Source organism: Odontesthes bonariensis, chromosome 24 (assembly GCF_027942865.1).
Source record: "Odontesthes bonariensis isolate fOdoBon6 chromosome 24, fOdoBon6.hap1, whole genome shotgun sequence".
Classification (NCBI taxonomy): domain Eukaryota; kingdom Metazoa; phylum Chordata; class Actinopteri; order Atheriniformes; family Atherinopsidae; genus Odontesthes; species Odontesthes bonariensis.
This window is the reverse complement of record NC_134529.1, coordinates 4,503,658-4,519,946: the sequence shown is the minus strand read 5'-3', so window position 1 is coordinate 4,519,946 and position 16,289 is coordinate 4,503,658. Positions and strand designations below refer to the sequence as shown.

Genomic DNA, 16,289 nt, shown 5'->3' with positions numbered 1-16,289 from the left:
GTTTTATTTGCATGCACAGTCAATACCGATTACACATGAGACGTGTTTATCTGTTAGATTCACAAGAAACACACAATATTATTACCAAAGAGGCAAAGTAAGCATCTAATGTGCAAAAGGCCGGTTTGCACTTCAGTCACAGTGGAGGGATAAAGTAGAGTTTGAGAGAACTAAGATGGATCTGTTGTGTTGACTCAACCTGATCAGCGTTTCACACGGAGAGCTGCAGCTCACCGAGCACTTCCCTCTCTGTTGTTGAGAAACCGGTGGGTTCCAAACATGGCAGCTTCGAATCATACCGACACAACCATCTGTTGTGAAATCTAACTGAACGAGAAAATAACACTTTGTTCATTCTTAATTATCGTCCTCAGTGTGTAAATGTTCTGAGAAACCTGTCAGTCACAGCCCAGGTGGAGCCTTTAATCGTTCTTCTGCAGTGGACAACAAAAGCTGCATTTTCATTTCACTTTAAAGGGAAAAAATGGTCTTAATAGTAAAAATAATAATAATAATCATATTTTCAAACGTAAGCCAACTAAAATGATCAGAAGTATGCTGACCGCATTTTTCTATGATGCTGCTGTTTCACCCACATTCTTACAAAAACACTTCCCCTTTGGTTCAAAATAGAGAAGACTTCAGAGATAAAGTGAGACACCGACTGATGTCAGACCACCTACAGATTTTATCTTTGTTGTTTCCCAGCAGCTGAAGTATTCTGTTGCTTCATTAACCGCTGAGTTTGGGTTGCTGCAAGAAACATCTGACAACACAATGTAGATTTCCTCAAATTTTCATAAAACACTGAAATATTTCTTCACATATTTGCATGAACGGAGCAGTTTGTCTGAGCTGCTGACATAAAACAGCCTCTGTGGTCAGAGTGAGGAGGAGACTTTAATCAGAGGAAGTAGACGCCACATCTGGCTGTTAGAGGCTCAGTTTCAGACACTCTGAGAGCCGACAGCGAGAGAACAAGTCAGAGAAAACAGCAGAATGATTGAATCCAAACCATTTACATTATCTCTGTTCCTGACATGGATGCTTCCATTTACAGGTAAGAAAACATATAATCTGTTCAAAAAGAGACAAATAGTCTTAATTGATTATAATATTGAGAGTTTAAACGTTAACATTCATAAAAGAGGAAGAAGTTTCCGGGTTGTTTTCACACGTCGGCTCATTTTCTGTATCTTTTACACACGATTTAAGCTTTCCATGACACAAAGCTTCACTTTAACATGTTGACAGTTAAATTTACAGTAAATTAACAGTTCAGGGAGTCATTCTTTTTTATAACACCTGATGTGCAATCATGCATAAAGAAACACAAAATGTGAGCAGGGTTCCCACACGTCCTGTAAGATAAATTAAGAGACATTCTTTTCACATCGTCTGAAACGAACTACTTTTCAGTTAAAGTAGTTATCAAAAGAGAAGCCCACAGACCACAGGAAGAGGGGCCTGAGATGAGAGAAGTACGCAGTGAAAACTACAAGTCGGATGTACTGGGCTCCTGGTGCGTAACGGCAGTACAACGCAACTACGTCATGGAGACGAAGGAGACTACGACAGTTAGCTGTCAATTTGACTTTATTTTCTTTCAATTAAACAAATTAAATGCAATTTAAAGGGATAGTTCGCCTCTTTTGACATGAAGCTGTATGACATCCCATATCAGCAACATCATTTCTGAACATTTTCTTACCCCCTGCTGCGTCCTGTGAGCAGAGTTCCAGCCTCGTTTTGGTGTTGATGAAGGTAGTCCGGCTAGTTGGCTGGGGTTTAAAAAATAAAGCGTTTTGCTACTTAAAACAATATGCGTTCAAAAGAGTAATACATTTGCATCACAAAATCGTTCTCCAGGAAAAAGTCAGACCTCATAATCTCTTGGCCCTATTTTGTCTCCCTTCGTATCACTGCCTGCTGCCGCCTGCCGACAGCCGCGCCTGTTACGGTGTTTGCTGCTCGGTCTGCACTTTGTTCTACACAGCACGCAACGCCAAAACGAGGCTAGAACTCTGCTCACAGGACGCAGCAGGGGGTAAGAAGATGTTCATAAATGATGTTGCTGATATGTGATGTCATACAGCTTCATGTCAAAAGAGGCGAACTATCCCTTTAAAAGGCTTGACAGGCTGATTAAACTAAATAAAATGTTATGGTAACCAATGCAGGATGAAATATGAGAAGTAATGAAATAATGAATAATAAGATAAAGAACAAAAAGGACCTGATTCAACACTAAAGGAGTAAGGATGAGGAGCATGCAGTACCGTGAAGATGAGAAAAAGAACGAAGAGCAAACTGCAAATGAGAAGAAAAGAAAGAGAAAATGTTAAAGCAAAGAAGAAGAACGATGAAAAGCAGCGAGATGATGCAGAAAGAAACAGACGAACTGGCAGTGAAAGCAGAAAAAACAGGACTTCATCAAATGCAAAGCGTCAAAGTGTGACAGAGAAAAAGGAAAAGCTGGAAGCTGCAGAAAAAGCTCCTAAAAAACTGCAACTAACAATTAGTTTGTTTGATATGAACCTTTTTGCACTGCAGGTTAAACTTTTAGTTGCTTTGGACAGTTTATTTTTGCAGTGATTTATATTTTGTTTGAGAAATGCAGGTTCCAGATGTGCAGAGCAGACTGAGTTGTACAGCAACCTGATATAAAAGAAAGGAAATAGTTTTTTGGTGATTTATGGAATATATAAATAATACTTTTGGATAAAGTACAGGAGAGAAAATAGAAGAGAAAACACTGTTGAAGTGCAACCCTGTAATCTGCAGGTGTGTTTGTCTTATTCTGTGATAAATCCTGCATAATTAGTAAGTTATAGCCTTAAACTGCACATCTTCTCAATCAGACGTCGGGGGGACAGAAGAGGAATAAATATAGAAGCAGGAAGGGGGGGTTAATGAGTGTTGAATTAACCTGAAAAAGTCCTGGAAAATAATTCTAAGAAAAGAGTGGGAACCCTGATGAAGTGATGGCAAACTGCGTTACTGTGGAGTGTTATTAATAAACTGTTTTATGAGACCAGGCTGTTCTAACATGATGAGTTTAGTTTGTTCTGAAATAAAACATGAAGTATGAACATAACAGCTGCAGCTTTCTCTAAGTTTGTTTTCTCTTTTTCTCTCATTTTCAGCTTTAACTCAACAAATCTCCAACAAGAATGTGACTGTTGGAGATGATGTCACTTTGCCTTGTGAAGGTTTTAAAGAGTTTCATGATGAATGTAACAGTATTACCTGGCTCTTCACTGCCCCAGGCGCAGCAGCAGCAGTGACACTGTTTGAAGATGGGAAGGTTCACAAAGATGCCCAAACTAAATCAGACAGACTGAGTGTTACAGCGAGCTGCTCTCTGGTTATAAAGAAGGTCACAGGGGAGGATGCTGGTGGTTACACCTGCAGACAGTTCATATCAGGACAACAGGTTACAGGCTCTGCTGTTACACTGTCTGTTTCTAACAGTGAGTATTTACATCATGTTGTTTTCACCCTGAATTCTCTCATTATAACACTCTGAAACATCCCAGTGAAGAAGCTCCATGTAAAGACACTGATGTGGACACATCATGTTGCTCTGTGAGGACACATGGAGGCTGTAAACATATCCTGAGGTGGCTGAAATATGGATTTGAACAATAAAAATAAAAACAATGAAAAAATGAAACAATGAAATATTTGTTTCATCCTATCTCAGTCATTGAGATATAAACAGACATAGATTCAGTGCTTGAATCGTGTGAAAACAACATGAGAAACATTTGAACTGAGCTCATCGGGGAGCGTTGATCCCATCTTCCTGTGAAATGTAAAACTGGAGTGTTTGGAGTTTTAAAGATGTAAGGTGGCATCTCTGTTTGTTATTTATGTGCTGATTTCAGTAAATATGACACATTTCTCTGTGGTTTCCTGTTATGTTTCAGGAGTGAACACAACAACACCAACAACACCAACAGCAACAGCAACAGCAACAGCAACAGCAACAGCAACAGCAACAACAACAGCAACAGCAACAGCAACAGCAACAGCAACAACAACCCCCCTAACAGCAGCTACAGATACAGGTTTGTCATGTGGAAGCAGCAGCTTCCACCAAACAGCAGAATTAATGAGCAGCAGTGACTCAGTGTCAGTGAGCATTTTGCATGTTTACTTCCATGTTTTGGTTTCAGGTTTTCAGTGAAACTACATCTAAACTGACCTCTCTGTTTTGGCATCATCGGTGCAGGAGAAGAAGATATTAGTCATTGCAGTCAGCAGCTGTTATTTGCAGCATGTAATCAGCAGACCAGCAGCCATACGTAACGAGTTAGAATGTTCTCAGATCGCACAGCTGTGCATAAGACCGCCTCTCCACACTTTTAAAGGCTTCACTGAACCAACGCCATGTTTCAGTCACGTTCAGCCTCATGACTCTGAACACAGTGTGCCGGACTGCTTTGCTCTCTTTAAAGGTTGTCGGTGGAGGATCATCTATGTTCCTGTGGGTTTAGCAGCACTCTCAGTCATAGTTGTGTCCGTCAGCGTGTGCACGAGGCCAAAAGGTGACATTTACGCTCAAAACTGGCAGAAACAAGAAGTTCTGAAGACTAAAGCTGAATTTCTCTTCTGTCTTTTCAGGCTACAAAGCACACTGCGGCCAAACTGTGAGTTTCACCACCGAATCATCAAATGTTTGTGGAATTTGAACTCATTGGTAAAATGTTGTGATGTTTTGTGAAAGAATGATGAAGAAACACTCACAATCAGACACAAAAGCTGGAATACGTTCCATTTAGATGGAAAGGGGGATATGAGAGACAAAGAGCTCAGTTCTGATGAGTTTTTGTGTTTTCACAGGGATGCAATGATGATGACGATGATGATGAAGGTGAAGTGGGGAGCTATGAAAATGACCCACGGTCTGTTCAGAACGCAGCAGCTGGATCTTAACTCTCACTTCTCCAACCGGGCCAGACATGTTTTCTTCTTTTAACCTTTTCCTCCTCATTGTTGAATAAGTTTTTACTTTCGTATTAACGGACGGATATTTGATGTGATTCCAGCTTCTTTGTCTCTCTTTTAGCATCAGATAGCTCGCTGTGACTCACTGTGATTGAGTTTTGTTGCTGATGTGTTTGTCGGGGCAACATTTCACAAAGAGGACAGAAAAGCAAACGTGTGTCATCAGGGGGAAAGGCTCACCTGTTATCTGTTTCTTCCACTTTGGTTTGCCTGGTTAGCTTCGCTTTAAACGTTCAAAATGCTTGAATTTGCTTTTCGATGGAAAAAGAGAATGTATGAATTAAGCTGTGAAGAACAGATCCAAACACCGGGCTGGTTCACTGACCCTGATGCTCTTCTGATGATGCACATCAGAGGGAACTTAGAGGTCCGTAAGCTCACTGCTGACTGAACATTTAGTGCGAATGCTCTGTACACCCCTGTATACTTAGCTCTAAACCACTGCTCCTGAGACACTTTTCCTTATTCAGACACAGTAATGAATTGTGAGGTATTTCCTGAAGTAAAACAGAACTTCTGAGTCATTCATCAGTACGATATTTCCCTTTACAGTTCAGTACAAATACGGTAAAAAAAGAGCGATAATGGTGAATCAGTCGTGATTTAATGAGGAACTACTGAGTAACTACTCAGTCTGAGGCTTCATTTTACTTCAGAGTACTTAAGTGTAACTCATGTTGAAGAAATTGGGAGTAAATCAGCCTCAGATTTTATCCAGCTCCACTCGTGAAGAAAGCGGAGTCGAATCGAATTAAAGATGATGATTAATCTTCTGATATTGTGTCTCCAGGTCAGTTCTTAGCTGTGATCATTGTCTACTCACAGTTGTTAGAGAAGCAAAGAGTTTAATTTCAGATCATAATGCGTTTGTTCTTCTGTAATTAGCACATATCTGTGGAGTTTATTCTAAAGTGTTTCTGTGGCAGAGCAGCATCTAAATCCTGTGGAAAACACGTTTTCTTTACAGCACGAGTTAAGATCTTCAGCCAAACCTTTTTAATGTTTGTAAATGATGTCTAATAAATGTGTGCTTCATCTAAGAGTTAAAGTTTGTCTCTATGACCTCTGATCATATTAAAGAGTGAAAATAAAGATCATTTTTAGACTCAGTGTGACTGCAGTCATTTCACTCTAACAGAGAGGCAGCGCCTGCATTAAAGTGACAAATGCAAAGATCTTACGGAGGTGGAGCCGCACGCCCTCCTGATGCTGTTTTACAAAGGTTATTCTCTGGGTTAGGACCCCACATCAGGGCCTCTGTGAGCACAGAAACTTGTTCTAATGTGCAAATGAAGAGAACATCAGCAAATCAATCAAACATCGTCACCAGCTTGAGAACAAACAGGATTTTGAAAATGTGCAAATACAGAAACGGCAATAAGATGAGGAAAACTATCCCATCCCAGTCGGGTCAGGGACTTCTGGAGCATTGTTTCTACATGTCTATTATGGGCAGAGCAGCCGTTCACCTCCATGGTACCCAGGGCCCCCCCCCCAAGCATAATAATAATAATAATAATAGTAATTAATAGTAATAATTCAATTCGGTAATGAAAATATGGTCACACTAGCATAAATCATGACCGTCAATTTTGTTAACAGTGTGCAATTTCTTCATTAAGTTATTTCTTTTTGTTTTGTTTTGTTTTTTTATAAAGAAATGTAGAACTTGTATGATGCATGCAAACGCACCATTACAACGCCATCAGGGTCACAAGAAATGTGTTCACCAAGTAACTGCTAAAGAGAAGAAATAAAGCTGAGAGTACCAGAATACTATTACCCTGCAGTCCTGTTGTATACCAGAACTAAAATCTACATCCATTGTCCAGCAGAAGGACAAAGTGTTCAACACTCAGAGGCATGGTTAAGGTAAGAGAGGATGAAACCCAACTACCACTCCATCTAGGCAATTTCAAGACAGTCACATCCATCTGGAATACTTTTAAATTGTTCATAAACTATTCAGAGTAGGCCTATGTCAGATCTTGTTTGTGGCTCAGTGGAATTTTTTTTATGAAGTTTTTTTTGGTCTTTAGATGCCGCTTTAGTTTTGAGGGCTTTAGTGCCTCATTTCACAGCGATAGCCCACACTCCACACACTGGGCTCTCGGCACTGCCTCGGTACCTCCGTTTACAAAGCCGTATTTCATGTAATCAGGATTGTACCGACGCAAAAATTTAGTCTTTTGTGGGGGGTCGGCACGATGTTCGTCACTTTTCCGTTTTAAAAACTTCTCCATAATTTTAACGTCTCTGACAGCTAGCGTAGAGACGATGGCAGTCTTCTTCTTCAGTTGATAACCTACGCCAGAGATACTCACAGCGCGGCTCCTCAAGCTTTAATTGGCGGCTCACACTCGCATAGTAGCTTATAACAACATGGTAACAAGGACAATAATTTTTTTCAAATAAAGTACAGCGAATACTGCACAGTATTAGGTATTTTTATTAAGTTTGCGTTTTTGTAGTATTAAGTATTTTCATTAAGTATTAATTAAGGCTTAATGGTGTCTCCTAAAGGGGGCTCTGTTAAACCTGGCAACGCAGCCCGCTTAAACCACCTCACACTTGACCGCAGTGCACGCTAGCTCCTTTAGCCAGCGCGAGATGCAGGCACAATGGATCGGTTTCTAATCAAAAAAGGGCAAAAACCAGCACAAAAACCATGCTCACCCTGAATGTCTCACTATGATTACAACAACAAACTACAAATACAACATGAAGAAAGTCGAGGCTCTTCCCTTGATTTTGCTCTGCCAATGTGGCTCTTGTGAAAAAAATAGTGAGTATCACTGACCTTGCGGCCCACAGGTGCAAAACTGAAAGTTTTTTGCGGCCCTCTAGGTGGCGCTGGCGGCCCAAGTTTGGGCCGCGGCCCTATGGTTAAAAATCACTGACACAAATCAACAAGTAAATGAAACGAACAAGCTCAACTCAACAAAAACTACTTCCACTACTTTGTGAAAAGATGACAGAGAAGAACGAAATAGGAACAGGAATCAAAGTTGTCAGGTATTTAAATTTGGATGAGAAAGCTCAAGCTGCCCACACATGCACTGTATGGGCTTAAAGTAAAGTCCCGCACAGCGTTGTGCTATTTGAATGGAGGAGGACTGACAGACACGCCCCCATTCAAACGAACCAACTGGAAAGCAGTTTTGACGATTGTTCTGCCCCTTAACCCCTTCGCCATGATGCAAATATGTCCTATTTTGGAGAGGTTTTTAGACCAGGACTTTAGGATGCAATAGCTTTTGTTTAACATGCTCCACATTCTCCATTGAATGTTTAAATTCAAGTAGATACTTGGGGCAAGACATCCAGCCAACTCCAGCTTTTTATGACCTTCATTAAGTCTACATTTCAGATCATTATATACAACAAAAACATCAGAAAATGTTAAAATCGCCTTTTTTTTCAGTAGCAAGGGGTTAAGGTTACGGAGGGGGGGAAACAGGATAACAAAAATAAATAAAGCTATAAACTTTGCAGATATATGCTTTTTTAAAATCACCACCCAGCCCCCCCGTAGCCACGCCCCTGCCCCCAAGTCAGCCCGAGGCAGAAGTAAAAAAAAATATATATATAAGAGATGAGTACACTGACCGCACTACCAAATACAGAGTTTTTTTTTTTTTTTTAATCTAGTTGCTAAGGCGGGACTGATCTACTGCAGGCAAACTGGTTGTATATGTCATTGTCCAATCAGATTAAGGTCGCGCCTGGTGTTGCCACGCCCATTTGGGGCGATTTCTGTCAGGGTCGAATTTGCACCAGGAAGCTCCCATTGACATGAATGGTACGTCAGTTTTTAAAAAAAATCCTGCTCCCAATGCATTTTCTATGAGGGTTTATGTGCTCGCACAAACGACGCACAACGTGCTTTCGTCATATGTCTGTTGCGCGGGACCATGAACTTTCTACGTTGTTGTTGTAACATTGTGGTTTTCAATAAAGAAAAAAAAAAAAACATTCTACGAAGAAGATGGTGAGATGGCGAGTGCAATAATGTCTCTGAAAGAAGTATCCTTTGGTCGTCGTACTAATGCGGAGAAGGAAGTTTGGAAGAATTTTGCGGGATTTTCGGGCTCGCCTTGCGAGGCAAAGATGAAACCCAGGGCTCCACCAACACCAATATACTTTTCTAAGTCATATTTTCCAAAACTTCAATAAACACTTGACTTGGATTTATATGCTGTCATTTTAATTACATTCTTTAGAATGAAAATTGAATGAATCTTATCATTAAGAGCTTATGTGTTTACTTATTTCATAGAATCCTGGAACAATATGAGGAAAATAAATAAATAATGGTTAAGGTGTAATATTAACTGATTGGCAAATTATGCAAAAAATAACAAAAAATGATTAAAAATGATTACAAAAAATTATGCTACCTAAACAAATATACCTCAGTCCTATGGACTTTTATGGTACTTATGGACATAACGGGGGAAATTGCAGAGGGGTTATTTGGCAGACCAAATAACCCCTCGACTCTGCGTTGTGTTTATTTAAGGAAGACAAGGAGTTTCTGGACGATTGGACATTTTATTTCCTGCGTGGGAACATAACAGGTTTGCATCAGTACAATCGGTTCAGCTTCGCACAGCACACTCTGATGCAGCTTTCACAGACTGGAAATTGCACTACCTAAAAAAAATGTCAGGAGCCGCCACTGCTTTCTACTATGGTTCTCCCTTTTGCACTCAAATTATGTCCCAAATACTTCACTTCCCTTTTACACAGCTGTAGTTTATTTTTACTCACCTTGTGACCTTCTTCAGCTAAATGTTTCAACAGAGCTAGGGTGTCTATTTTGCATGTTTCCTCATCTGGTGAAACCAGTAAAATGGCATCTACTTATATCTATCAGGACTTGGCTGCCTTTTGGAGGAACAAACTTTGCCATTACTTGCACTCATAACTTCCCCTCTGAGTGCATTCAGCAAAGCGTGAGGATCTGGAAACACAGGGAGCTCTTTGTATTCTCAGCATGATTTACAGCTTGTAAATCTTGCACCATCCTCCATCCGATGGATCATTACACAAAACTATAACACCTGCTTTTATTAAATCTTCAATTACTGGTTTTATTCCATCTTGAGCATCCTGTTTTAATGGATTCTGTCTAATATCTGTTTTAGCACTCATCTGAACAGGCAGAGTTTTCTGTTATCTGTCCAACATCAGTAGATCATTTATGAGGGAGTCTGCTCAGGAATGCTTTGTCTGAGTCACTAAAGTAATGTGGATTGTGAGTCCAAATGGACTCCTGGATGGACCTGAACAGTCCAGAACAAAGCTTTTCTAGGGAGTCCTGTCTCAGCTCTGTACCACGAGTTAACTGATGTTTTTTTTTTTTTTTTTTTTTTTTTTAGTCTGTAGCTATTTCTCCCTGTACCCAGATCCTCCCATTTCTGATTTTTTGCTTTGCTTATTGAGACATGCAATGATCTCCACTCTCTTTTTAATTTATTTATTTTGTCTGGAGTTACTCTTTTTAATTGTTTTTCCTAATGTTCATCATTTTTATACCAAAAAGTAACATGCAAGGCTTCTACTAACATATAATCTTGTAATCTGGAAACTGCATTCTTCCCTTCAGTTAATAGGGCTGTGGCTGTTATTTTATTAGCTGGATCTTTGTCCAGCAGATCTAATGTGTAATAATAAATGTAATCCTGCTTCTTTAAGAACAAAGAAATCTCCTGCCTTGATTTCCTTTGTCCTTTTCACAACAATCTGTCCATCATAATCTCTATCATCTATCAGCTGAATTTCTGGTTTTATGTCTCCATTCAGAAACAAATCTTGGTAATTCAACTGAAAATCAGGGCCATCTAGTAATCTATTTCAGCTCTTTCTTTGGACAGTCTCTGGCTAAATGCCCTCCTTTTCCACATCTCCAACAACCAGTGAAGGAATTCCTATAGAACCCCTGTCTTGCCCCCCTGCCCCTGTGACCCCCTCCTTTTCCTCTGCGACCTCTTCTGCCTCTATTATGTCCCTGCTCCAAAATGCAAGTTCTACACACCAGCACTATCGGCTCATGAGGCTGCCCATCTGCAGCCCCATGAGGGTTAGGGACATCAATCATAGGACGTAATGATCAAAATGTCCAGATGATGACACCAGTTTTTGACTGCCATCTATGTCAGTTCTGTTCATCACATAATTACAAAAATCACACAGAATGTGCATTAGAATGTATAGATTCAGAATCCATAAAAAAAAAACGTAAAAACGTATTTTTACCATTTGGGAGCCAACGCATGGGCAGTAAAAACGTAGTTTTATGTGACTTGGGAGTCAATGTGTTAATCAATACAAAAACAGAGTATATATGGGATAACTAACATAACATGTATTTACAACTCAACACTCAGTTTTTTCGGTTTCTGCATTTGCTTATTTACTGCAGCTACGAGCACCGTTGCACTCTCCTGATCCTTCTGCCCACTGAATGTTTTTGCATGCAGCTTAGACAGTTCACTCGCGTTGCCAGTCCTAATAGCCTCATCCAACTTGAGTTCAGGCTCACGTAGTAACCTCTCTCTTATGGAGAGAGATTAGTCTCAAAACTACTGACAAATGACAATCCACCAGTTCCACATACATCACAAATACGTTTCATTATTTACAAATAAATATATTTAATTTTGTGTCTCACAGTCTGCGTTTTATACAAATACTGTTAAATTCATTAATACTCATTTTGGTTTTTATATATACGTCATGATTTGGATGTGAAAGTGAACGCATTTGTTTCAAATTTTGTTGCATATATTTGTAAAATCAAAGTTACAACATTAGAATGTATTTATAAATTGGTGCATCTGCATTTGTGGATTAAGTCACAAGCCTGTTTTCTGTGCCGTATTTCTGTTCATTTTCTCTCGTTTTTTTTTGGATTTTGAGACTTTCCTTTCGCCTTTCTGCACCTGATCCACACACAAATGCAGCAGCCCATTCACAAATGTGCAAAGCAAGCGAACGAGCTGCCGCTAGGGGCCGCTGTTGCTAAGTTTCACTGTGGTTGTGGATGGCGGTGCTCCTAGCTTCCAGATAACAGCCCTGCTGCCAGCAACAACCAGGCATCGCTCCAGGAGAGCGGCATGGTGGGTCAACCGGCGTCATCTTCTAATGAAAATTCTGTGTAAACAAGGTTTTAATGAATCTACAGCCTCTTTAGAATAATTCCATCCAGATTTGAGCAGTGTAACTACTGTAGTTTCCATACATGACCTTGTTTTGGTCGATCAAAATGCAAAAAATGCAGTGAAATGGCCCTTTATGCCCACCCCGCGAATCGGAGGCTGGTGAATCGGATGCCAACTTCAGCGTCGTAGTCTTCACTGTGATGACTAGCTAGCTAAACGATGGGGTTAGCTAACAATTAGACTCACTGAAATATTATACAATTTTCACGGTCAAATCTGTGGTTTATGGCACAACTTTAATGACCACAGATTCTTATATTTTTACTCACTGTAGACGAATTTCCATTAGAAGATGACGCCGGTTGACCCACCATGCCGCTCTCCTGGAGCGATGCCTGGTTGTTGCTGGCAGCAGGGCTGTTATCTGGAAGCTAGGAGCACCGCCATCCACAACCACAGTGAAACTTAGCAACAGCGGCCCCTAGCGGCAGCTCGTTCGCTTGCTTGGCACATTTGTGAATGGGCTGCTGCATTTGTGTGTGGATCAGGTGCAGAAAGGCGAAAGGAAAGTCTCAAAATCCAAAAAAAAACAAGAGAAAATGAACAGAAATACAGCACAGAAAACAGGCTTGTGACTTAATCCACAAATGCAGATGCACCAATTTATAAATACATTCTAATGTTGTAACTTTGATTTTACAAATATATGCAACAAAATTTGAAACAAATGCGTTCACTTTCACATCCAAATCATGATGTATATATAAAAACCAAAATGAGTATTAATGAATTTAACAGTATTTGTATAAAACGCAGACTGTGAGACACAAAATTAAATATATTTATTTGTAAATAATGAAACGTATTTGTGATGTATGTGGAACTGGTGGATTGTCATTTACACATTTGTCAGTAGTTTTGAGACTAATCTCTCTCCATACTCTCTGACCCTTTTGTCGTGCACTCCGAACACTATTTGGTCACGAATCAGGGAGTCTTTCAGTTCTCCGAAATTACATGTTCTTGCTTTCAATTTCAAGTCCGTCACAAAAGCATCAAAACTTTCCGTTTGCAATTGCATGCGAGATCGAAACACATACCGTTCGAAGGTCTCGTTCTTCTTTGGTGAACAGTGTGCATCAAACTTTTCCACGACTTTGTCGAACTCTCCTTGGTGATCCCTTTCAGCAAATACGAACGTATTAAATACCTCCTCAGCCTGAGGTCCCGCGACGGTGAGAAGCAGTGCTATTTTCCGCGCGTCTGGCTTTGAGTCCAGTCCCAGTGCTTGCAGGTACAAGTTGAATCGTTGCTTGAACGTTCGCCATTCACAATCCACATTTCCAGTCCAATTCAGAGGTTCAGGCGGCTTTACACTTTCCATGACATCTGTTGGACCACTCCTGGTACCATGTAATGTTTCTACTATTATTGAAGAAACTTGGGTTCGTTATTAAACTTATTTATTAACTAGCGAGTCAGGAGGATACATTTACAACGTGATATGTCTATTATTCTTCTACTGATGACTTCCCCCACCCAGACACACATCCGGGGTTATATCATATCGGCAGCCATCAGGTGGTAGGGGGTAGAACTGCAACTCATTAACATTAACGACATAATTTTCCTCCGTTTTCTCATGATAACGACATCATTTTCCTCCATTTTCTCGTGATAACGAGATAATAAAATAACGAGTTAATTTACCGATGGTTTTCGAGGCCACTTTTCCTCGAGATAAATAACTCGTTATCTCGAGAAAACAAAATGCTTGTCACACCAGCGGGATTTGCTTTGTGCATTTTCACAAACAGAATTGTTACACAAACGCTCCACATAGACTACTTTATTCAGTTTTCAATGAAAGGGGGGTAAAAATGGGTAAAAACCTTTGCCAGAAATACATAAACACATATAAACAGGGGTGGACTGGGGAGAAAAAGCGGCCTCGAGAACCATCTGTAAATTAACTCGTTATCTCGAGAAAACCATCAGAAAAAAGTTTATACTTACCATGTCCGCTCTGGGCTTCCGTACCTTACTCAGCTCTATGATTCTGGAAATGGATCACAGTCTTTATGGACTGATCCGACTGTTACTGTTCGATATTAGTTCAAAGGTTTTGGTTATTTTGTTCTGTTTTGGAGCAATTTTTCATCTGGTTCTAGATTTTTCTGAGTTTTGCTGTCCGTCTTACTGCTTTAAGTGGTTCGTTCTTGTGTCCCCTTTCAGTTTGTATGAATTTTATTCCTTTGTTTAGTTTGTCTTTCTTGACTCTCGTCCATGTTACCTTCATCTCGTCTCTTCATCACTTGTTGCTTGCTACTTATCTCTCACCGGCATCTTCTCCACTAAACACCCTCCCATTATTCTTACTTGTTGGTTTTTTATCTTTCATTGCCAGATCCTTGTTGCTGCTTACTTCACACCAATCCAGTCTCAGAGTCTGATTGTGTTCTGCTCTGGCATCGGGTTTAGTTTTGATTTGGTGAATAAAAGTTTTTTTCATGTCGTCGCCTGCCCGCTTGCTGCCTGTTTTTTCACCTGATGATGAAAAACAGCGAGAAAAAGCAAATTCAATATAAACACAAGAAACTTGTGCTAAAGAAAATAAAAATAAAATAAAATAAAATAAAATAAAGGACCAGACTCAGTGAATAATTCCCTACACTCCGTATTATATAGATCAGTGAGCAGTGCTGACCAACATATCATTGGGGTCATCAGGTGGGAACCTCCTTTCATCAGTGTTTCGTCTAGTTGGGCCCACGACACCTCCAGGAGGCTAGACAATGACCACTGGCGTCCCAGAGTCACCCCCCTAATGCCAGCCAACACTGCCCCTCACACCACAACAACCACAATCTACCTCAGCCTCTCACCAACTGCACACCAGTTACAGCGGGGTGGGGATGTAAACCCTGGTTCGGGTAGGGGTAATGAAAATATAGAGGGTGCCAGAGGTGGAGGAAGGACAAGACACACTAGCAGATTCAGTAGACAAACTCACCTAAACAATCCTATAATCACTAACAATGCCAGCAAAAACAAATCCATACAACTCACTCCAAACCAACTCACCCAAAATGGCCGCCTGGTTTCAAAAGGATCACATGTGCCAAACCCTCCACTTAAATAGCTTGAACTTCTTCTTTGCTTTTTCAAAAGTCTGTTTACCCTAAGTGCCCCCCCTGCTGGGCCCCCAGCTGCTATTGCATCTTCTATTCCAAATTCCAAAATACTGCTTTATCTGAAACCTCCTGCACTATTTTCCTCACACTCTGTCCACTTACACCCAGCTCCCTCAACAATGAGACAACAGACTTTGCAACAAATCCTCTACATCCTACTTCCACTGGACAGATTCTAACCTTCCATCCTCGCTGCTCTGCTTCTGCCCCCAACTCCACATATCTAAGCTTTTTCCTTTCATATGCTTCTGCTACTAATTCCTCCCAAGGAACAGTCAGCTCTATGAAATAGACTCTCATTCTACTCCTAGACCACAAGACTATATCAGGCCTTAGGTTTGTAGAGGCTATCTCTTGGGGAACAACAAGCTTATTTCCTAAATCTACCTGCATCTCCCAATCACAAGCATCCTCCAAGCTGCCGTGCCTCCTTATCGTCTTTTTAACTTTCTCCCCCTCTTGAACAAACTGAATTGCAACTCTCTTCACCTTGGACCCTCCTAAGTTTACCTGCCTTCGTTTATCTTCAATACCTGCAGCTAAGCTTCTCAATACTTGGTCATGTCGCCATGTATACCGGCCTTGTGACAGTCTAACCTTACAACCTGACAAAATATGCCTTAGAGTTGCAGTACCTGAACATAATGAACATAACGGGTCTCCATTTACCCAGAGTTTTAGGTTCTGGGGAGTTGGCAATACATCATATGTTGCCCCTATCAAAAATCTAATACTCCTTTCCTCCATACTCCACAGTTCTTTCCAACTAAGCTTTTTCTTTTCTACACCTTCCCAATTCACCCACCGTCCCTGCTTAGCCTGAGCCACTGCCTTTGCACCCCTTAACATTTCCTCCTGTCTACGAACCTGCTCAACAACTAGCTTTCTCTTCTCCTTGGGACCTGCTCTACTCCCT

At 40.6% G+C, this 16,289-nt stretch overlaps 1 protein-coding gene across 1 annotated transcript; it reads left to right on the top strand.

The window, feature by feature from the left end:
• The first annotated feature begins 970 nt into the window (after window positions 1-970).
• Window positions 971-6,061, top strand: LOC142375106 (uncharacterized). The gene is made up of 6 exons (XM_075459029.1): window positions 971-1,060; window positions 3,147-3,473; window positions 3,933-4,073; window positions 4,464-4,553; window positions 4,630-4,655; window positions 4,849-6,061. The coding sequence occupies exons 1-6, from the start codon at window positions 1,000-1,002 to the stop codon at window positions 4,939-4,941; spliced, it is 738 nt and encodes a 245-aa protein (XP_075315144.1). The 5' UTR covers window positions 971-999; the 3' UTR covers window positions 4,942-6,061.
• The last annotated feature ends 10,228 nt before the right edge of the window (window positions 6,062-16,289 follow it).